Here is a 23438-nt window from a genome sequence, read left to right on the forward strand (position 1 = left end):
TGTTGTGAGATGCTATATGCCCAAGATTTCATTTAGCTTTTAATACTACACATGCCTGATTTTAATATTAAACTGCTGGGTTTAAAGAGAAGGAACTCCACAAATTTGACATCACACCTGTGGAAATGAATTTGTGTGTTAAACTGTGTAGACCTGTGTGAGTGATGTGAGACTGGGAGTAGGCTTTAAGTGTGGTAAAATTTGTGAGCATTTACTCTTACCTTTGTCCCCCTTCATTTACGGACAGGTCTCTTCTCGAAAACTGAGTAATGCAGAAAGCAAGATTCACAAACTTGAGAAGGAGGTAAGTACAGAGGTTGGACAATGCTATTGATATCAAGATATATAGTTCTTAGTATGGAATTAAATTATAACATGATGGGTGATTTGTGGAATCGCCAACACATGACATTCATTGTTTCCATTATAGTGGATGGTCATGCAATATCACCATGAATTCTTTCATGTGGAATCAATGTTGCAGATTCACTGATAAATCATTACAATAAATCTTGCATATTCCGTCAAGCACAATCTTAGTGTATAGACCCCATATGCTTTATTAGCTGATGGGCAATATTTTATAATGTATTTTTAAAAACTTTTGTATGTATATGTAAGAGTGCATTAAAGATCATGCACCATTTTCAAAATAGGTCACTTTTAATTGCTTCCAGTTTATCATGTCATGTGTATGTTAAATATTTGATAGGAACTGATTTAAATGCTGTGTTTGTCCACGTGATGAATTTCGTTTTCAAAGTTTTTGGTGCTTGTTTGCGTGTGATACCTTGTGCTTGAGAATAATCATGTCTATAGAACAAACAACGGTAAGACAGAACATGCCTTTGCCTAAGTTTGATATCCACTCTGGAACACTGTTGTCAAATTTCTGCTTGCAATACTTGTTTTGCTGAAGTGTTCTACTGAATAGAAGAATTTGATAAAGTCTGCTTTGGGTCACTAGTGCTTACATAAGCCCAGCATCAACTTGAATCATGGGGAAAAAATCAAATCCCAACTGTTATAAATGGATTTTTTTTTTTGGTCTGATTTCTGTGTAACAGCTCCAAGTTGCTGCGGCAACCCTGAGAGAGCGTTCCAACCAGATGGCCAACCTCCAGAGGGAGCTAGACCAGCGGAACACCTCCCACCATTCCCAGGATTCAATGCTGCAAAAGGAGAGGGTGAGTCACGGATGTCACTCTGACTTAAATCCTTGTCTTCAATTGTTTGTTTGTTTAGTGTACATTTTGTTTTAACCCATTGAGGACAAGCTGATTTGGCTTTAACACGCACTTCCCGTAGATCCCTGCCTTAGTATACTAGGGACTTATCTCCAACGGGTCAAGTCTCGTATTGTGATATATCATACAATTATTCAAATTTTGTGTGTATTGTCAAGATTTCATTGTTGCTCTAGACATTTGTACACTTCCTTTGCTTCCTTCCATATGGAGGGTAATGCCCATCCTTGGTGGAAAACAATTCAGATTTGGTTAGACAACATTAGCCTTTTCACTGTCATGTGTATCTGCTCCAAAAGTTCTGAAGACTTGCAAATTTCAGGACCTTCAGTTTAAGAAACTTGTGTAGAGCTTTCAGGTGGTATTTCATACCCCAGAGATATTTGCAAGAGAGGACAAAAAGTTGTGTGGTGTTATTGTGCAAAGCTTCAATGATGCTTATTGAAAGTTCTTCAATAAAGGAATTAAAAATAATCACTTGTAGTGGTAGAACTATGAGTTAACTCTATGAGCCAGTGATGTGAGTTAATGAGAACAGCAAGCTAGCATTGATGTGAATTCTACATACACCCCTTGTGCTTTGGTAGAGTTCAACATCTTTCCTTATTTGAAATGGAAAATAAAGTGCACCATCTCTTCAACTTAATGTCAAGTCTGTGTACAATTTTTGTACCTGTGTGTGACATGAATCCTGACAGTAAGCTTCATAGATTTTTGCATGTGTGAAACTTTCATGAATTTCGCAAGGAGTCATGGTCCCTAAAAGTAAAATGCATGCAAAGGTTTTAGTCTGGGCAATCTAGTAATGCAGCAAACTTGATAGTTCTTTCATGGTCGGCAATTTGCGAGATTTTCATGCCTCAAACAAGGCTGTCGGCTATAATTTGCAAAAGTTTCATGCCACAAATTTTTCTGGTTTTACAGTATGTGATAACATACTTTCATGTATGAGGGTGTTTTGTTTTGTTTTTTACCTCCTAGGGATGCAAATGTAAGATACTGATGGTTCGCTATTGTCCAGAAAATTTCCAACATACATTACACAAGCTCACCATTTTACTATTCACCGGCCAAATGTGTTTGCTGCATATTATAGATAGTGAGGACAATGCAAAGGCTCTGTCTTGAGGGTTTATGTTATTTATTGTTAACATGATATCTTTTGGGCTACCTCACAGGGAGAAAATTCCAAGCTCGTCGCCAAAGTGGAGGCTCTCAATACCAGGTATGTAAGGCTCATTTAGTCCTTGGACAGTGTTGTCAGTGCTGTTGTACAGAGCAGGACACAAGAGAGCAGATTTGTCACATACTACCAAATGTCATGCAAGCATATTGTAATAATGGAAAATTTCGCTGTGTTGAAATTTTCGCCCATTTCACGCATAATTATAAACACACGAAAAACATCTTATCTGGCTGAGTGCAAAAAATTACTCGCGCAAAAATGTGCACTTTTACAGTATTATACAAAACAATATTGCATAATGTTTGGTTTCGATTGAAAACAGGATCTACTATTAAAATGACCAGTGGAAAGAGAGATGAGAGGTTACGTGAGGGGAATAATGGTACATTTGGAAAAGGATGTGTGTATGAAATACTGCATTACCCTTCTGATATTCCATGAATACCTTCTTTTTTTTGTCCATATCAGTTGACATCTTTAGATTGCAAAGTGCTAATGCTTACAAAGTTATAACCCTTCCATTTATTTTTCTTCCCAGAAATGAGCTTATCCCTGAACAAAAAGATGAGAATTAATAGTGATAGGCAAAGGAAAATTATATGGCATTATTCTAGACCTTTCTTTCACATGAATATATCTTGTTCAGCGACACAATGTGCAAGGGTTTATTTTACGAAAATGATCTAAATCAATTTGAATCTCAACTTCAAATGCCTGTCCCTTGTCGATTGCATTTTTGACAGCAGCAAGTGAAAGTCTCAGCATAACTGGTTTTTGCTTGGCTGCTATCATGTATTAAAACATTATACCATGAATCCTTTACAAACTGCTTTATGATAGAGTGTTTTCTTGTGTGGTTCTCTTACCTCTCTCAGACTTGCCCAGTCCCAGGCTGAGGTGGCGTCTCTGCGCCAGTCACTGGACATGGCCAAGCAGGAGTCCAGCGAGAAGAACAGAGAAACCTTGACCGCACAGGTGACCATTTCTTTTTTTCCTGCTTGCATACATTGTAATTTTTTTTATTCATTTGTATGTATGTATGTATATATGTATGTATGTATGTATATGTGTGTATGTTTGTGTGTGTATGAATGTGTATGAATGTGTATGAATATGTATATGTATGTATTTCTATGTGTATGTATTTTTTATGCATGTAACAATGTTTGTGTATGAATACCCTGCCACAACAAAACAGGATATATATATAGTACCTACGTAAAGCACAAAAGTTCTAGATTTTTTTCGTAGATTTTTAATATTTTTTATGTACATCCTGCGCCAATATTCTTAAGCTGGTATCTCACTGAGCGGCGAACGTTTGCGAACGTAGCGAATTTGAGATTCGCCAACTTTTCTGACGAATGTTTGCGAAAAATCAAAGTTCGCTTCTGCCATTAGCGACAGTTAGCGACTTTTAGCGATGTTTAGCGACAATTAGCAACACTTTAGCGAATGTTTGCGAAAGTGTTTGCGAACACAGGTGGCGACTATTAGCGAATGTTAGCAAATGTTAGCGACAATTTTGCAAACGTTAGCGACAATTTTGCAAATGTTAGCGACAGTTTTGCAAATATTAGCAACTGTTTGCAAATCCTTTGCGACAATTTTGCGAATGTTCTTGGACCTAGAAAAGAACCAGGCGATTGTGTATAGTAAGACCCATAAAACGACATAAAACCTTCCACTGAATTCAGATCTCTTGTGACAACCGTTCAAGATGGATTTCCAGGATATGGAAATAAATTTCTGCCAAGAAGAGGCTCAAGGTGTTGCTATCCTTGAAGAGCTGCTTTGTCAGGCTGCTGCTACAGCTATTTTCTCTAAAAAAGAAGAGTGAAAATGTTCACTCTTGAAGAAGTGAATAACAGAAAAGAGTGAGTTTCAAGTGAAATTAGAGTGATTTTGGACTGAAAATGTTCATTTTCACTCATTTTGGAGTGACTTCAGGGATCACTCCAAGATTTTCGAGTGATCCCTGAGGTCACTCCAAAATGAGTGAAAATAGATATTTTCACTCAAAATTCACTCCAATTTCACTCAAAACTCACTCTTTTCTGTAATTCACTCCTTCAAGAGTGAACATTTTCACTCTGTCTTTTTTAGAGAGTTGTGCAGCATAAGAGAAATAAAATAAAGAAAAACAAGAAAGGAAGAAGAAAAGAAAGAGAGTCAGAGAGTGCTTGTTGCAGAGGACAGACTTAAGTCAATATGAAAAGCTTTTGAAGCAATTACAATCATGATGGAGATGTCAAGAGCTTCAAGATTTTTCTTTGAGAGGAACCTTGTCTGTTTCAGAAGCTTTTATAAAGGAACCATGTAGTTACTTGTTCGCTAGCAGTGGCGAATCCTATAAAAACGTTAGCGACACCGTATTACGACCGTTTGCGAATTCTTACGAGTGTTTTGCGAATGTTTGCGAATGTTTGCAACTGTTAGCGAAAATACAAATTCGCAAAGGTTCGCAAAGAAATTTTGAACATGTTCAAAATTTCTTTGCGACAAGAAAAACTGTTTGCGACAATAAAAACCGTTTGCGAACTTTCTTGCGAACGTTAACGAACCTTTTGCAACCGTTTACGAATCCTGGCGAATTCCCAAATTCGCTACGTTGGCAAACGTTCGCCGCTCAGTGAGATACCCCCTTTACAGACTGTACGTCTCAAGTGAATGTACTCTTACACTAAATACAGTTGAAGTGTCACATATTTGTTCTGTAAAAGCTCATCAATTTTACACTAGATTTAAATGACTTTATGGCTCTTGATTTTTTATCCATTAATATGAAATACAAGAAATTGGAATGAAAAAGATGTTCAAGTCTACACTAATACCTACCTACTGTACATTTAGGCTGCTGAAAACTGTTTCTAGCCCAAGAACGAAAGGTTTATCAATGTAGTAGAATGTTTAGAGACTGCTGCAAGAATTGCTTGGTATTTTTATTCTTTCCCTACACAATGAGGTTAAGTGTAAACATGAAGTTCAGAGTGTGTATGCACTCAACCTTGCCTTGGAATGATTCACAACTTTCTATGATGTCCAAAGTACAGTATGAGAGTACAGAAACCACGAGCTTGTTTCTGTCTATGTGTGTCACATGAATGGGTATGTGCCATTATGAATAAATCATCGCACTTGGTGCCTGTGAGCATGAAGAGAAAGAAACTGCTTCCATATTTGCTGCATGTTTGGTGAATGCTGAATTAAAACATGTCTCTGGTGCCCAGTCTGGTGAGTCCCATGCCTTCCCAATACTGCAGCTTTGCTCTGGCATTAATGTAGCATCGTGAGCCCGTTCTAGCATATCAACCCCTGTGCTGTAAATCTGGCAGGCCCAATGCAGCTTCTGCAACCGCAAAATTACCTTCCAATATTCTCCTACTTGTCGTACCGAGGCATCGTCAAAGTCTTGGGTATGTAAGCTTGTTTTGTTTGGCAGCATACATAGGAGGTGGGACCAAGAGCAGAATCCAGAATCTTTCTTTCAAATCTCGGCAGACTCGGTAATGAACCTCAGTAAAACATCTTCTCCCCTCACAGGACAAGCTGAACTCCACACTCACTGCCATGCAGATGGAAAATAACCGGGTAACGCCAGATGATATGTTCCCTTTCCGACTAATCCCCATCAAACAGAGTTCTACTACTTACAGATTCATCCCCTTTAATAAACTCCACATATACTAAAACATGCTTTAATTGCTCTATCATGTATTCATTGTGCCGGTATCACTAATGCATGTTATATCATTTGTGAAATTAATTGCTTAACATGCTTACAGTTTTTTGTTTGTATAAATGAGCTTCAGTGTATGACATTGTACTTTCAGTCGTTATCAAACTACATTTATACTTGTCCTTCAATATCCTTCTTTGTATCATTTCTTGATATCAAAAGCATGTAAACTAACAAAACTGAACACTTTCATCCAATATGAGATACCTTGTTAAAAGTGCATTGCTTGAATGTGTGCCTTATATTATGGGTGAAACAGGGAAAGTGTTTTCATTTAATATATTAACATTTATCCTGAGCAAACAGGACGTAAACATACAAAAATGCTGTGTCAATGAAGAAACATGAATCAAATGTGTGGCATGATCAGAGCTACTTTTCAACTATCTAAACTTGTCAATATGCTGATACTCATCATTCGATTTCTGTCGAGGAAATCTGTGTATCATTACTGCAAACTTCCTTCATGTCATCATCTCATTGGCATATCTGGTGTGATAAGCCTGGTACACATACTCTCATTTGTACATATACATCTTTGTAATGTATTGTGCTTGTGATTTGTCAAACATGTAAAGTCTTTAGCCATCATAGTTTATGCTAACCACACAACTCATACTGATGTACATGTAGCATCCTCATTGAAGAAAGTAACTTAACCCGTTGAGGACAAGCTGATTTTGCTGTAACATGCATTTCCCATAGACACCTGCCCGAGTATACTCAAGACTAGTCATCAGTGGGTTAATTGTGTTGGAATTTTACCACTTAAGTAAACTATATATAATATCACAACATTAAAATACAATGTCTTCAATAAACTATGGATTTATCTCAATGTTATTGCAGGTTTAGATAGCTACATTTGTGTGTGTGTTGGTGAACAATTACCTACGGTATGTCCACATGTTGTCTCATATGTACGTTGATTCAGATATCCATTGAGCATGTGAGTAATTTGATCAAACTAGCATCCGTTCACTTAATGATTGCTAATCATGGTTGGATTTAGGAATAACAAGAAACTAAAAGCTAATGACCCTATAATTCCTAGGATTTTGGCTTTTTCTCTACTGACATATAGTTCTCCTTTTTGTTAATTGTTGTCAGCGATTGAACTGTTTTGAACTAATCAGCATGATGATTGTGCAAGATTTGTTAATCCTATCAAGAGTTGCTGTAGTTTAAGGTAATCAACATACCCCCTTACATAAATCTGAAGCCAGTGAGAGAAACCCTTCTGTGTCAAGTGACTAGCTTAGTGTCTAATGCACTTACATGTATAAATTGTTCATAGTCTTAACCCCTGGTTCCCGGGCCGGGACTTGCATCGTGTCACATTTTTTGGCTGTTAATTACTCGGCCAAGTCGCGGTCAAGTCCCTGACAGGCTGGGCAATATTTGTGTAGGAATCTGTGGCCAAGTCCGCAACAGGCAGGGCAGTAGTTGAGTTGAAATTCCCAGCCAACCCCGTGACAGGCAGGGCAGTATTTGAGACACTCTAAAATATTTCTCAATGTAAATGTCTGTCCTCAAACCTGATGTATTCTCAACCAACCCGGGCAAGATGAGTGAATTTCCCCTCATATACCCCTGTCTATTCCCGACGAACACAGGCCAGAAAAAATGCTAAGGTCCCTGGCCATCCTTGGGTACCCAGGGGTCGGTACTACAATGTAACTGTGTGTTACAACATAGAAAGGAGAGGAGTTGGTGAGATTGCCCAAAAGCTGGAATTCAAATTTACACTGATTAGATAAGGACTTACATTGAAGGAAAAATCAAGTGATCAAATGATTGAAATTACTGGCTACTGAAAAACAATCAAGTGTGGAAATTCTAGTTTTTGTGTCTACCAGCCTGTACATCATTATTCATAGCACTAGTACTCTATGAAATATAAATATTATTTCCTACCTGATTTGACTAATGAAGATCAAAAGGCTTGGCATCATTTGTGTTGAAAGCTGAGCTCACAGGAAAAAGGTACCATTCACTCATATCTTGCAGAAATTTACCAGACTGTTCAAAGTGATTTCTTTTTTAGATGTAATATCAAGTACATCAGGCACCCTTGGAGCACAGCAGAAAATATCTGTATAGTTTTTGTGGTCTGGAAATTTGTATTTACACAGTGGCAAAATGGATTGTTTGGATGTACTTGTATGACATATCTGAATAGATTGCTGTGATGTCTTAGTCCCATACTGAGACACTTTTGTGGTCTTTTGGGCAGGCCCGCACTGTGTGGGAGGAGAGACAGGCCAACATGACGGAGAATGTGAATCGGCTGAAGGAGGAGCTGCTCCAGTCGGAACACAACCGGCAGCTGAGAGAGCAGGAGCTGAGGCAGCTCCAGCAGGTAACGTTGGGATCGTTTTAGATGATGGTTGTGGTGTTGGTGGTCATCGATCACAATTCGAAGAGCGTGGTCACGTCGCTGAGATGGTGATGGAGAATGCATCAGTGATGACAAAAGAGGACAGTCTTTATGACAATGCTATGGGTTATGGAGATATATGGGGATTACCAGCACCATTATGGCTATAGTGATGTGTGACGTTATCATGAATATGATGTGACAATGTGTAATGTTGATGAAGATGGTTGAGATGATGGTCATTTACACGTTGAGGACGAGCTGATTTTGCCATAATGCACAATTCCCATGGACATTTCCGCAAGTATATTTGGGACTAGTCTTGAACGGGTCAATGGAATGATTGATGCTAGCATTGAATGATATTTCTAAGGCTTATCACTTTTTATTGAACCTCTAGTTTAGAAATATGCCATTGCTAGCTCACTCACGGCTTAACAGTGAAGCTCAAAACTTACTTATCTTGTCTCCAACCGACCACTCCAGGAATTGACTGAGGCGCTAAGAAAGCAGTCCATTGCAGAAGCCAACCTGGAAGTTCGCAGTAAGGTAAGAATGTTAGATTCGTTATCCATTGCACCTGCTCTTTGAAGGCTGGCTACTGTAAATGCAGTGGCTATATTTTTCTGCAAATTGCGTGCATCAATGATTTGTGGGAATTATAACGAAACACCAAAATACTGCTTTCCTGTATAACACAACTGCAATATATGTTGTCTCTAAAACTGAAATTGCTAACACTACTTCTTAAAAATCGCTGATATGTATTCTTAAAAAGTCCTGTTTTCTTTTCATCACACTGCTCCTCATCTGTAAATATCACCTCTCCCAAAATTGCCTTACAAGCCCTGATGCGCAATGCAGTGTGCTGGTGAAATATGTCATGGATATACCGCAAGTGGGAAAAGGATAGGTGCACATGTCAAGCAAGTGGTTGATCAGTGAGTTAGAGGTGTGTTTACCAGGGTCTATCCAATACCCCGTCGAAGACCCTTTGACCAGTCATCACAGGAAAGGGGCAAGTTAAATTTAACAAAGTTCTTGTTTCCCACTTGCCTCACCCCTCTCCCCTGTCCCCTCTTCCCACTCCTCACTCCCCCCTTCCCCCCCACCCAGGCCCTGAGTGACCAGGAGAGGGACAAGGCGGGAGCCCGCTCTGACCTGAGACAGATGCAGGACCAGGTGGCCATCATGCAGCAGGAACGCCGCACTCTGGAGACCAGAATCGAGGAACTCCAAACGGAACTGCTCCAGGCAGAGCGTAACGGCATGGCCACCTCACAGCAGCTGGTCGACACCAACAAATCTCTGCAGAAGATGGTGCGTTGCCATAGCAACTTTTTTTTTCCCCAGTAGTCATCCTCTCTTTCTTCATTTCTTTATTCCTCCCAACTTTGTTTTTTAAATGAAGTGAATGCCTACAATGGAAATATGTATATAATTGCTGGGGTGACAAGACCTTGTATCTGAAATTTTGATGAAAATGACTTTTTTGGATTAATGGTCAAATGATTGGTTTAGTGATGTCCTGTCCAAATCCTAACTGTCTTACCCCAAGAATGAAGCCACCACAGCATGTCGAAGGAAAGGCTCTCCCATTCGCTATAGTGCTTTGGCCGCCATGTTTTTTGGCTCTCCTGAACATTTGACATTTTGTAGATATGAGGGCTTGTCGCCCCAGCGACGATATGCAAGTTTTCAACACCTCCATTAGCATCACGATTGAAGCAGTGTCATATGTAAGCAAAGCCTTTTTTAAACAAACTGTCATGTGTTCTGTGTGGGATACATTGGAACCAATAATCTGCAAAGACGCAATGCTGTTTTCATGAAAAGACATGTGTTTCAAAGTTGAGTGGTGAAGTGTGAGATTTGATATTCTTTCTGGTGATGACGAAACTGCAAAAGTCACAATGATTTTCCGCTGTGAGGGTCACATTTTTGTTGGGGATGTAAAGCCTTTGCATTTACAAAACATGTTTGGATGAAGACTTACATCTGATGCAGGAATAGAGAGTGAATTTACTTTGACTGCAGGTTATGCAATTTGTAAGAGGGTGCACAATTCTGTGTGATCCTCCATGCATCATTTGTTTAACAGTGACTGTATTTTTTTTGCAAATTTCTCTCATCACCTGATATTTGATAAACACTCCAAAGATATTGCCTGCCAAAGAATAAATGCAATTTCTTTTGTCACCAAGGCGGGAACTTGCAAACATTCTTACGCAGGGAGAGTACTTACAATAAATTCTCAATCCATTGCCGTTATTCTCAGGCGCATGAATGCATGAAATCATCATGAAAGTCCTGTTTCAGTAATGATTGTACAACCAAACTATGGGCATATACAGTCATTAACTTGAATCCTTGGCAATGCATGAGATAATGATACAGCAAGGTAAGATGGAATAGGAATTGATTTGTATTTAGTGGTGTCTCCACATGATTGTCTGATTTTGTCTGGTCATCACAGAGTGAGTTGGAGGAGAGACTACGCCACTTTGAGGCGGAGAACTCTCGCATGGAGATCGTCGTGCAGCAGGAGAGAGAACGCAGCGAGGGTTTGAGGACTGATCTCCAGGAATCTCAGAAGGTAGGGGGAAAAAAATCTGACCACCCCCACATGTCTTTAACTCTTTATGTGCCACGTTCGCACGTCCGACTCAGTCGACGGCGTGCCAACTTCGCATATTCTGCTCAACAAACAAAGCCGCCAAAACCGATCGATAAATCACTAATCACCGCTAATCCCGCGGCACAATGAAAGCGTCTCTCATGCTTTTGTTCCTCTCATATACGGCTTGCATTCTATGTGGTGATTGACTATCAAGCGGCGTTCCCAACCAGATTTGCTCGTACATTCTAAGTTTTTGTCAAGGTTTTATGTGCAAAAGTCATGCCTTTACAGTAATGTAGCAACTGGTCATTCAAAAGAAAAATTGAAAATAGATTCGACATACAATTTACGTCGAAACAAAGCTTGGCATTCCTCTTTAACTTTGCCTACTAGTATGCCCATCTTAACAGAAATTTGTAGGAGTTATACAAATTGGAAAAACAGAATTCTTTCTCAGAGAATGACTACCTTCCTGTCTTAGAATAACGTGGCACACAGGGGGTTTCCACCATGGCACATAAAGAGTTAAAGGAATGGTATAGTTTTGGTTGAGATGGGGATTCAGATTTCAGCTTTTTGCAAGATGATAAGAAATTGCCTATGAAATATGAAAGAGCATGTATTACAATTCTAAGAGGAATTCAAAGTTTTGGTTTTTTTTTAGGAAAATTGGTTTTTAGATGGCTGAGATATCCAAAGGCAAAGTAAAGCAAAGTGATCCTAATAAAAGGTGGGTCCCACTTTTTATTTGGACCTCTTTATTTAGGATATTTCAGCCATTTCAAAACCAGTTTTCATCAAATAAACTTTGAATTGGTCTGAACTATTGTGAAACCTCTCATGAAATATTAAAAGGCATACAATTCAAAGAGGAGTTTAAAGCTTGTTGTCAAACTTTATGCAATAGATTTTTTTTTTTGCAGAATATATTATGCTCATTCTGTTGATATTTCTGTATTGATAAGGAAAATGAATAACAATACAAATGTCTTTTTCATGCTTTAATTGCCACAGCTGTGTCGAAAATTCACAGTGTCAGAAATGATGTGTAGTACCTAGTACAGGAGAGTCTTACTGCTTTCAGTCTGGCATATTCTGCATCTGTTGTAATACGCATGTGTATATATCGTCTGTAGATTCGCAGTGGACTGGAGGCCCTGGTTACAACGCTGAAGACCAGCAATTTGCAGATTGAAGGCAAACTCAATGTACGTCCTCCTCCTCTTCTTCCTCCTCATACTCCTCCTTCTCCTCCTCCTCCTCCTCCTCCTCCGCCTCCTCCTCCTCTTCCTCCCCATGTATCCTACTTCATGCCTCTCTGTATGGAAGCCCCCACCACCTTTCCCCAATTTTTCTTCTGCTGAGATGATGAATAGATGTGACTGAAGGTTCTCTGATGATGTGGAAAGCATATACAGCAAAGAATACAGAGTGTAGCTGTTTTGCACATGCTGGCAATTAGAAAGTAGAAAAAAAATTGAATTTGTAATCCTGTAAAAGCTGTGAATTTAATGAGGGTTTAATTTCCACAAATTCTGCTAATCACTGTTGGACTGTGAATTTAACAGCACATGAAAATATCATCACCTGATCTTTGTCGTGTTAGATATGCAGTGCAAAAATATCTACATGCGCATTCTGCAGCATTTAGCGCCTTTCTATCTGGGACAAATTAAACCATGGCCATCATGGCTGGCTGGATGTGTGCATCCCTCCTGTCATAGTATCGACAAACCTCGAGCTTGAGATACAATGTAGTGCAGTAATCTTGGTTGCAGGATGTGCATGCTGTGTGCATATACGTATGTACTAGTATCTTTGTGCACTCAGTCGTATATTAAGTGCATGTACTGTATATAAAGTACAGTGGCAGACTGAACGGACAGGCGTTAGTGCTTTTACGATAGCCTCGGTGTCAAATCGTGAAAAATAACATCTTGCAAAAATGTCTGTGACCTCCGCAAATATCTATACGTAAAAAATAACAGCTTCTACATTGATCACCAAAGTGTACATGTACTCAAGCCTTGTCTGTCTTTGTTGTAAGACCGTTTAAAAGAGGAACAAAATTCGATTGGAAGCCTTACCTCGTGATTAAATGCTTTATATCTCCAGGAGGAGTTTGCTGCCAGGAACATCTTTGCCAAGGAGGCCGAGGAGCACAAAGACTTATGGGAGACGGAGGTCAAGTCCAGGTCACGCCTGGGTATAAAGGTTAGAGACAGTTGTGCTGGAATGAACAGGGCACTGACCCTCACCTATTAAACATTGTTGATTATCTTAAGAAAAACAGGCATATCTTGATCTGAGGCAAACATCATGATGGAATGAATGCTTTGGCATTGTGTACTACAAATTACCATACACATATCTTGCAAAGCAGGCTGAGATAGTGGCATTCATTTGTGTTGCAGTTTGATGTGATGCATCAGCATGTAGTGAGTTTATTGTATTCTTCTATTGTATGTCAGTATCTGCTTACTTAATACAATTCCAATATCTCATTATCTCTTATGAATCAGTTACATCACACTGCTCTCATGTTTATGTTGTCAGTTTTGTTCCTTTTATTGTTATTTGTTTTTGAGAAACTGGTTATTCTTTCTTACAGTTCTGAAAGACTGTTCATCTCCAAGAACTTGTGCATGTTTATACACAAAGGACCTTTGATAAGACTGAAGTCAAATCCCAATCTCTTGCCCATTCTTTTATTCAGATATCTCAGCTAGAGAGAGAGAAGGCCAGAATGCAGTCAGATGTTGAGGAGGTAAGAGCCCATTTTAGGAAGGTGATATGGAACCTAATGAAATTAGTGGCTGAGAGCTATCACATGACCAGGCTTTTATTTTGCCTAAGGGCCCAATTGTACTTTTCATTGAGCGTTAGTGTACTGCTTGTCTGTGCTCCATTGCATTGCCTGTGTATTAGAAATGCATTCCGATTGTTTGTATATGTGGTTTCAGTTAGTTTGGAGCTGGTGCTGACCTGGGAATTTTGCTAAAATGGCTGTCGTAGAGTCAAAACTATGTTACCATTTATAAAACAAATAATGCTCATTACTTGGTCAGGTGCTGGTGAAATCCACCCTCTGTAACTTCTGAACAGTCCACAACACACTCAGCTTCACCTTGTGTATTTTTTACTGTTCCAAAATTACTATCTAATGGATAATTCTTACTAACGACCTGTGTAAGGGGCATTTTTGTATACTACTGTTTATTTCCTACAAAAACCCAGTTTGAGATCTGATGGGAGTATATATACCTTTGCCCTAGGCCATGTGCAATTCATTCAAGCACAACCTCTTGTCATTCATGTTGCTTCAATCTAGGAGAAACGAAAAACCAGGAAATTTGCCGAACTCAAAAAGAACATGGAGATCCAGTGTAAAGCAGAAGCTGAGAAGTGAGTTGGAAGCAAATACATTCTTAAGTAGCAGTCAGGTTCCTCTACAGTTGTTTGTTACTTTTGTCACTGTCTGTCTTTTCATTTTCTGTCTGTTTGTCAGTCTTTCCACATGGCTGTCAGTCTGTTTTTCTGTGCTACTACTCCCTAATCCTACATTCATGTACAAGGAAGAAAAATTACCATTGCAATCAATTCTCAAGTTTGATCTTTTGTCTTCAAAAGGATGGATTATAAGATTATATATGAGTCAATGCAAAAGGTGTGATAGTGGTCCTGCTATTTTTGTTCATGCATGGTTTTGATGTTTTCAGTGTTCATCCACATAGTTTAGAATTATAAATAAATCAAAAGATTAGATCAAAACTGAATGTACAACTGAGTTACGTGCAAGAGAGAATGGACACTTTTTCAAAAGAGATTTTAAATAGCCAGGAGACCCCCAGGGTTAGAACCAAACCGTTACAGTTACTGTAAGGAGAAGGATTTTCCTGTATGTCCATATCTAATGGGGTTTGTGTTTTGAGAAAGCATATAGCGTACTGAAGTCATGATGTTACAGTCTTTTGTTATAGCTTTTGTTAGAAACAGATGCACGCATGATTAATAGCAACAATAGTGTTCACAGATATTGGGACCAGGTGAGGTTGTTTAGAGCCAGTTTCCATGGCAATGAATGGCTATGAGTATGACGTCATACTTTGGTAATCTATGCGATTATGACATTGCATCATGTAGCGTGTTGAGCAGGTGCAATGCATGCTGTGAGTGTAATCTTTGTTCTTATCGATGACGCTCTGGCAGGAATCAACGGCTGGAGCAGGATCTATCGGCTGCCAAGTCCAAGATGAAGCTCATGAAGAGAAAACTCAAGGTTTGTGTCATGTGCAAAGCTCTTTCACTGTCAAAGTTTATGGCTCCCAAGTTTGTGCTGTTGGCATCATCAGTTTTTTTTTTAAGGACCCAAGCTTACATTGTAAGTTACATAAGGTGTCTGCAGTGGTAAAGGATGCACTTCAAACTGGAAAACTGTGTGTTGTAGATGATGCACACAAATGGAATGGTGACAAATATTAGTTTCAAAGACTTTGCATAGGCACCTGAACTGTGAAACATATGTACATACATGTAGAATGTTGTGAGAGAGATACAATTGTAGGTGTATGAACGAATTGATTGATTGATATGTCAATAATTAGGTACATAGTGTAGATATAGAGATAGACAGGCAGATAGATAGATGGATAAATGGATAGATGTAGATAGATACTTGTAGGTTGATAGATACATAAATAGACCAATAGATAGACAGGTAGATGGAAAATAGAGATAGAGAGAATAATAGAAGAAGATATGAGTAGAGATTTAATGCTGTGCCGTCAGGGTGGATTCGATCAGATATTTGTGAGAAAACGTTTCTTTTACCAAGAATCAGTGACTGTGAGATCACGTCTCCTTGGTTTTGGTTTGCAGGAGCAAGAAGCACCAGAACTAAGGATCAACTCCCTGCAGTCTGAGTTTGAGAGAGAGAGGATCAACATGGATGGCACAGTGGTCACACTCCGGAGACAGGTGGGTTGGGAGGCAGGCGGGTTGGGAGATGGGTATGTCGGGAGATGCTTGGGTCTGGAGACAGGTGGATCAGGATATGGGTGGGTTAGGACACAGTGTGAGTCAGGAGATGCGTACGTCTGGAGACAGGTGAGTTAGTGGGTTAGGAGACGGGTGGATTGGAAAACAGGTGGATTGGGAAATGGGTAGGTCGAGAGATGGGTAGGTCAGGATGTGGGTGTTTCAGGAGACAGATGGGTCGAGAGATGGGTGTTTCAGGTGATGGGTGGGTCGGGAGATGCATGGGTTGGGAGATGGGTGAGTCCGGAGATGGGTGGGTCGGCAGACAGGTGGGTCAGGAGATGGGTGAGTTAGGAGATGGGTGCATTGGGAAATGGATGGGTTGGGAGATTGGTGGGTTGAGAGTCGGGTGGGTCGGGAGATTGATGGGTCAGGAGGACAGGTGGGTCAGAAGATGGATAGCTAAGGAGACAGGTGGGTTTGGCGACGGATGAGTCTGCAGATGGATGGGTCGGGAGATGGGTGTGTCAGACGGGTGGGTTGGGAGACGGGTGGGTTGGGAGATGGGTGGGTTGGGAGATGGGTGGGTTGGGTAAATAGGTGGGGGGTTCAGTAGAAGGGCTGGTCAGGAGAAGGGCCAGTTGGGAGTTAGATTGGTTAGAATTGAAATGAATATGGAATGAAATGAAATTGAATTGAAATGAAGTTGATATGAAATGAAATTTAATGAAATTGATATGAAACAAACGAAATGTTGACTACCAACTGTCTTCAGTTAGACCACACCTTCTCTCTTCCTACCAGCTGGATGACATCAACCAGCAGCTGGAGAGAGAGAACCTCCTCAGGTTGGACATGGAGAAAGAGAACCGACGACTTCTGCAGGGTAGGTCCCAAGTTTTGGGTTTTTCACCCTGTAAACTGCTTTAATCCTTTTACAACCAATGTCTCATAGTGTCATTCACTATCTATGTGACTGGAATGAATGATTTAAAGCAGGTTAACCTGTTGGGATTAATACTTTTTAGACCAAGGGGATGTTTCATAAAGCTGTTCTTAGAGTTACGAACGACTTAAAAACGACTGGTGATCAGTTCTGATGTGCTATACTTATCAGAATTTCAATGATTCAGCACAAAAACTGATCACTAGTCGTTCTTACATCATTTCTAACTTTAAGAACAGCTTTATGAAACAACCCCGGATACACAAATTGATGCAACTATTTATTTATCATTCAGTTTTGTAAGTCATCTTGCATGATTTTTTTCCTTAATGTCTTACAGCATTCTCTTTTTCTCTATTTCTTTTTTTTTTTTCAGCTTACAGGTTATGCAGATTGAATTTTCCCGTTTTACTTCTCAGGTGTCGAGCATCAAACCTCAAATGTAGATTTAACTCTCAAAATGCAGACAGATACAAGAATGCACTTATAAATTTTGTCAACTTTGTACCAATGTAACAACTATCCTGGAAAATTCTGTGAAAGAACAGAAATTACAGTTTAAAGAGGGAAGTGACCTGACTTCTATGGCAATATAATAGTGATTTCGCATTTGTTATACTTGGACAGCCTGCAAGTGCTGTTTAGATAAAGATGATTGTATTCTGTCGTATTGTAGTGAACTTGTCTGTCATTAGGAATTATCAGCAGTGAGAGGTGGAATGTGGCCCTTGAGTAAAAAATCAAAGAAAGTCTTTTTGTGATGAGTACTCAAAATCATCCTTTTATATCAATGTCTGATTATTTTACAGAGGTTAATTCTACAAAGAGTGCAGTAAAGGTGAGAGATTGTTCACTCCATACCTTCAGATGCAGTGTGAATAGTAAACTGTTCAGTCAAGAAAAGAAAACCACATCTCAAAAAATGGTCAATACCAGAAGATTATAATGTCCAGACAAACCATCTTAACCTGTCAGTTACACTGTTGATTTGATGCAGAGTTGGTGGAAACTTGCATTTTGGCTTTGTAAATCAATAGTTTTTATATGTGTTTGTTGATTTGTGTGACATTTGCATTGTACATCACATGTGGCTACAAACTTTGTCATACTTATGTAATGAAGTATTTTCAGTATTGAGATGATGGTATTGACTTGTTGCATATTTCTTCATATATTCATGTGCTTATTGTCCACCTAGTGTGAATTAACATTTCTGTATAAATCCTTTTCTTCATCAAATGTGCAATTTCAGACCTCACTGACTCTTATTCTTGTGTTTCTCAAATATTTGCTCTTCTTTCTTTTAGAATAAAGAGAAGCTGGAGAAATCCAAGCGAAAACTTCAAGAAGAGCTGTCACACACAAGAGTAAGTTCAAAAAGATTTCCTCCCCCCCCCCCCCCCCCCTTAACCTTCTTGGGGCCCACCAGCCTCTAACATCCTATTTACAGTCTACATAAATGTGTTGCCCATAGGAATAGAAGAGTTAACTGAACCTTCCTATGAATATGTCATAGACACCAGCTTGAACAAGTTTTTGATTAATTGGAGGTACTGTATATCAGTAAATGTCAATTGTATGCTTTAATTAGGTTTTGGAAGCAATATGACATGTATGATTAAGACTAGAAATGCTGTGTTATTTTACCTGTTGTTTGTTTGGGTAGGGAGTTTGCAATTTTTATCTTGTTGTTACTTTCTTCGGGGGGGGGGGGGGGGCATTAGAGTTTATATAAACTACTACAACTATTGCAGTCATTGGTTGGCAAATAATCCCACTTTTTCTTTTAAAAAGACTTTACACAAACCACAGTACTGTTCAAAATGGTTTCAATCACATCATTGAAAGGATGTGGATACGTAAGGCTGTTTAATCATGATGCTGTCACTAGCAGGGTAATGGCTGGGGTTCCACCTATGCAGAATTCATTCAACTGTGTGTTTTAGTGGCATTCCTCATTCAATGTCTGATGGTGTGTTGGGCAATTGTTAGAGCAGTGGTCAATGTACCTATACTGACCATTTCATGAGCTGGATTAACTGAGTGCCACTTCAGTGTGCATACAATCTTGTGTGTATGTCAGGTTTTATATGGAGTTTCTTCTTCTTCCATGTGTTCATTTGGAAGAGGTACAAAAAACTGACCGGGTGACTCCTTGATGTCATGCAGGGGTCATAACTATTATGTCATTACTCCATAGTTCAACATTTTCTCTGATATTCATGTGGCATTTGAGGCCAGTTTTTATACATAGCTCACACTTTGGTATTAACCCGTTGAGGACGAGTCCCGAGTATACTCGGGCAGGTGTCTATGGGAAATGCGTGCTGTAGCAAAATCAAACCATCCTCAACGGGTTAATAAATTCCAACACTTGGCAGGTTTCCAAAGAACAACTTAATTTCACCCAAGTTTCTTGATACACTTCAGATAATGTTTTCATCAGTCCTTACATTTCATTATTTCATTTTTTTCCATGATTATTTCTCTGTCTTTCCCTCATCATTTCATTTCTTCCATTCTGGTCTAATATAATGCTATTCTTTATGTTTCCCTCTCTTGGCTTATTTTTCTTTCATCCATTGAAACTCTTCTCAGCCACTTCCTTTCCATCAACTGACTGATGAAACACTCCAGGTGTGTGGATGCATGATTAGGATAGCAATGAACCGATTTCTGTATTTAGTGCTATGTAACGTAGAAACATGCTATATAGAATGTGGGTTTGGCCAACAAGAAGAGTAATTTTTATGTTCATTTGCATTCACAGTTGACTTACTTATTTTTTTGAATTCTTTTCATGAATGTCAACTAGGGTATGAGGTGGGATCCCCTGGAATATCATCAAGCAGTTGATTTTGATATCAAATTACAGTTTGATAACCTCCACCCTCCCCCTATCTTATCTGAAACACACTGTATTCTCAAGGTCAAGTGCATGTTAACCCATTTATCATCACACTTCTCTCTACCATTTCTACATCATGATCTGCGGAAGGCTTCTTTTTCAGTGGGATTCAATGTACTTTGTAAAGGCAACCTGTCTGTTTAATGTTCCGTAGCTCTGGGAAGATGCTTTCCATCTCCAACACTTAACTCCCTGTCAAGTCAGGTGATTTGCAAGGTTGAATTGAATTTTCTCCACTAAATCTTTCTACAGATGGCCATGCAGCAGAATTATGTAGAGAAAGGAGAGCTAGAGAAATACAAGCAGGAGCTAGATGCAAAGGTAAGGGGAGATATTTTTAAGTTTAGAGTCTGTGGATTGCTAGATAAAGGTGGTTTTTTTCCTTAGTTCAAATTCTGCGGATGTCTGCTGTAGAAAAAAAAAATCAAGCAAGCAAACAAATACTGAAAAACGAGGAATGTTCGCGTGCATTTTAATTTCGCGAGCGGCAACATTCGCGAAATTAGAATGCATGCAAAAGTTCTTACCTACACAATATGCATTGGATGCCAGTGGTAAGTCACGAAAATTTCATGCTGCGAATATATCATGTTTCACAGTCAACAAAAGTTGCTATCCTAAAATCACACAAGTGTATTTTGCTGTTTTCAAAGGTATTGGTACTTTAATTGTAATTATAATTGTATTAGATCCCTACATGACTGCAATATTAAGTTTAGGATCATGAAATATGCTTTGCCCCAGTGTTAAAGAGTTGTTGTGTTTCATCAACAGTGGAGTATGTGAATGATGATTCCAAAAGTTAGTGTTTTAAGGCAGTCTAATCCATACAAAAATGGTTCTAGATGTGACTTGTTTATTGACAGAATAATGCTGGTTCTCTGCTTGCATGTGTGTAGTGTGTGTGTGTGTGTGTGTGTAAATTATGATTTTGTTAATTTTACGTTCCCACATTTGTTGGCTTTCTGACTCTGACAGGCTCGAATCGAGATCAATGAGAAACTGGAACAAGTCAATGCTTATTTGGAGCAACAGGTGAGGTAGACCTATGAACAGAGAGAAAGAGAGAGAGAGAGGTGGGGGGGGGGGGGAACATCATTCAAATAGCCTGACAGAAGGCACCAACTGACACTGTTCAGAACAACAAGTGACAGTCAAATTAATGATTCTTGTGTGGAGTCATTTTTTTTATGCCTCCGCCACGAAGTGGTGCCGGAGGCATTATGTTTTCGGGTTGTCCGTCCGTCCGTCCTTCCGTCCGTCCGTCCGTCCTTCCGTCCGTCCGTCCTTCCGTCCGTCCGTAATGAATTTTGTGGACAAGGTAACTATCAAAACCTCTTGAGGTATCCTAGTGAAACTTGGCATGTATATGTATTAGGGGGTGAAGTTGTGCCTATCAACTTTTGGGTGCACATGCTCAAGGTCAAAGGTCAAAAGGTCAAGGTCAAATACCTAAAATGTCACTATTTCCACCATATCTATTGAATGCCAGAAGAGATTTTCTTGAAACTTAGTGTATACATGTATTACCCAATTAAGATTCTCTGGTGAAAGTTTGGGTCATGAGGTCAAAGGTCAAAGGTCAAAAGGTCAGGGTCAAATACATAAAATTTCACTATTTCCACCATATCTATTGAATGCCTGAAGATATTTTCTTGAAACTTAGTGTATACATGTATTACCCAATTAAGATTCTCTGGTGAAAGTTTGGGTCATGAGGTCAAAGTTCAAAGGTCAAAAGGTCAAGTAAAAATATTAAAACTTCTTTGTTTTCTCCGTACCTTGGAAAATTGTTCAAGGTATCTTCATGGAACATAGTATATACATGTACTGACTGGAAGTGATTATCTAGAGAATGTAGGGTTCATGGGGTCAAAGGTCAGGGGGTCAAAGGTCAAGTGCAACACTTCAAAATTTTGCTATTTCCCTCATATTTATGCAATGCCAGCAGGGGTATTTTTTTTTACACTTGGTGTATGCATGTGTAACCTAATAGAAATTCTCTAGAAAGTTTTTTTTTTCTTCTTTTTTTTTGCCTCAAAGGTCAAAAGGTCAAAGATCAAGTGAAAGTGCTGAACTTTTTCCTCCATATCTCGGAAGTGGCTCATGTTATCTTGAAACTAAGTACATATTATGCATGTTCTACCTGAAAGTGATTATCTTATGAATTTTAGGGTCAAAGGCCAGATGAAAATGGTAACAATTTACTATTCAATTCAGAAATTGCACTTTTTCTCCATACCGGTACCTTGAAAATTACTCAATGCATAAATGTATGAATGGGTCAAAGTCAAGTTAAAGTCCTTAAATCCCCAAATACATGCTCGCCTATTCATCCAATTAAACCTCAGTCAAGGAAGGTGAACATCGAACACATTTGTGACAAACTTGTCATTTCAATATTTTGCCAATTTTGTGAAAATGTAATCACACATTGTCCACATGTACTATCTAGACCTATTGGGAAAATCATGCATTATGGCGGAGGCATACCAGTCGCCGAAGCGACATTTCTAGTTTTTAATTCAATGTGGAATTCAACGTCTAAATCTATTCACTTGTAAAACAGTCAATGAAACAGAAAATGGGTGATTATTTATAAATCATTCTTTTTCTTTGCTGTTACAGCAGGGAGTGTCAAATTCATGACGGCACGTAGAAGAAACATGAAACTGACGATGAAAATAATTAAGATGAGATATATAGAAAGTTGGCTGCCTCAGAGATTAAACCAATCTCTGCCATGAGGAGCATGCTTGTTCTCTTGTTAGACACTATACCCAACTTAATGGAACGTTCATCTCTGATTACTGGTAGACAGCTCATGAAACAGGATATACCAGTCAGGTAAATTTATGGTTGAATCTAATGCAGATTCCTTTGTCACTGGGATTCTTCTTCTGTGAAGAAGATTAGTTGCCTAAAAGATTAAGCCCATTTCTGTCATGAGGAGAATGTTGGTCCTTCAGCCATAGACACCTAACTTAGTGCAATGTTAATGTCTGGTCACTCGTAAACAATCAAGAAAATTGAAAATGGCAGTTATGTGCATTTATTAATGAATTTAGCTTATCCATTTTTATACCATTGAATTTCTAAGCCCCAATAATGACATTTAGGTGTAGATGGGCAAGACATCTTTTATGTTTATGAGAGAAAGCATTGCCATGGTAACCACAATTTCCCCAAAACCTTGTGGAGCAAACTACTTCCACAAGCTCAGTGAAGCCCCCTTCATTTGGCAGGAAAAGTTCTATTACCCTTTTATTCTAGGCTCAGTGTAGCCCCTTTCATTTGGCAGGACAGTTTCTATAACCCTTTTATTTTCAGCTCAATGTAAACCCTTTAATTTGGCAGGACAGTTTCTATTACCCTTTTATTCCCAGCTCAGTGTAGCCCCTTTCATTTGGCAGGAAAAGTTCTATTACCCTTTTA

The 23438-nt window shown here is 39.1% G+C and overlaps 1 protein-coding gene across 1 annotated transcript in view; it reads left to right on the forward strand.

The window, feature by feature from the left end:
- Positions 1-23438, forward strand: part of LOC139743750 (uncharacterized) — a 74152-nt gene that overhangs the window by 32576 nt on the left and 18138 nt on the right. The window contains exons 30-49 of the mRNA XM_071654204.1: positions 248-304; positions 1068-1187; positions 2426-2472; positions 3309-3408; positions 5977-6024; positions 8409-8534; positions 9039-9101; positions 9669-9872; positions 11029-11148; positions 12309-12380; positions 13288-13386; positions 13889-13939; positions 14504-14577; positions 15382-15451; positions 16051-16149; positions 16954-17035; positions 17905-17933; positions 18403-18462; positions 20256-20324; positions 20982-21038. Of these exons, the coding sequence (XP_071510305.1) occupies positions 248-304; positions 1068-1187; positions 2426-2472; positions 3309-3408; positions 5977-6024; positions 8409-8534; positions 9039-9101; positions 9669-9872; positions 11029-11148; positions 12309-12380; positions 13288-13386; positions 13889-13939; positions 14504-14577; positions 15382-15451; positions 16051-16149; positions 16954-17035; positions 17905-17933; positions 18403-18462; positions 20256-20324; positions 20982-21038 (1647 nt within the window). The remainder of the gene's footprint in view (positions 1-247; positions 305-1067; positions 1188-2425; positions 2473-3308; positions 3409-5976; positions 6025-8408; positions 8535-9038; positions 9102-9668; positions 9873-11028; positions 11149-12308; positions 12381-13287; positions 13387-13888; positions 13940-14503; positions 14578-15381; positions 15452-16050; positions 16150-16953; positions 17036-17904; positions 17934-18402; positions 18463-20255; positions 20325-20981; positions 21039-23438) is intronic.

The sequence above is a fragment of the Diadema antillarum genome, unplaced genomic scaffold (assembly GCF_040938485.1).
Source record: "Diadema antillarum isolate AM-2024a unplaced genomic scaffold, OU_Dant_1.0 seq00001105_RagTag, whole genome shotgun sequence".
NCBI lineage: Eukaryota > Metazoa > Echinodermata > Echinoidea > Diadematoida > Diadematidae > Diadema > Diadema antillarum.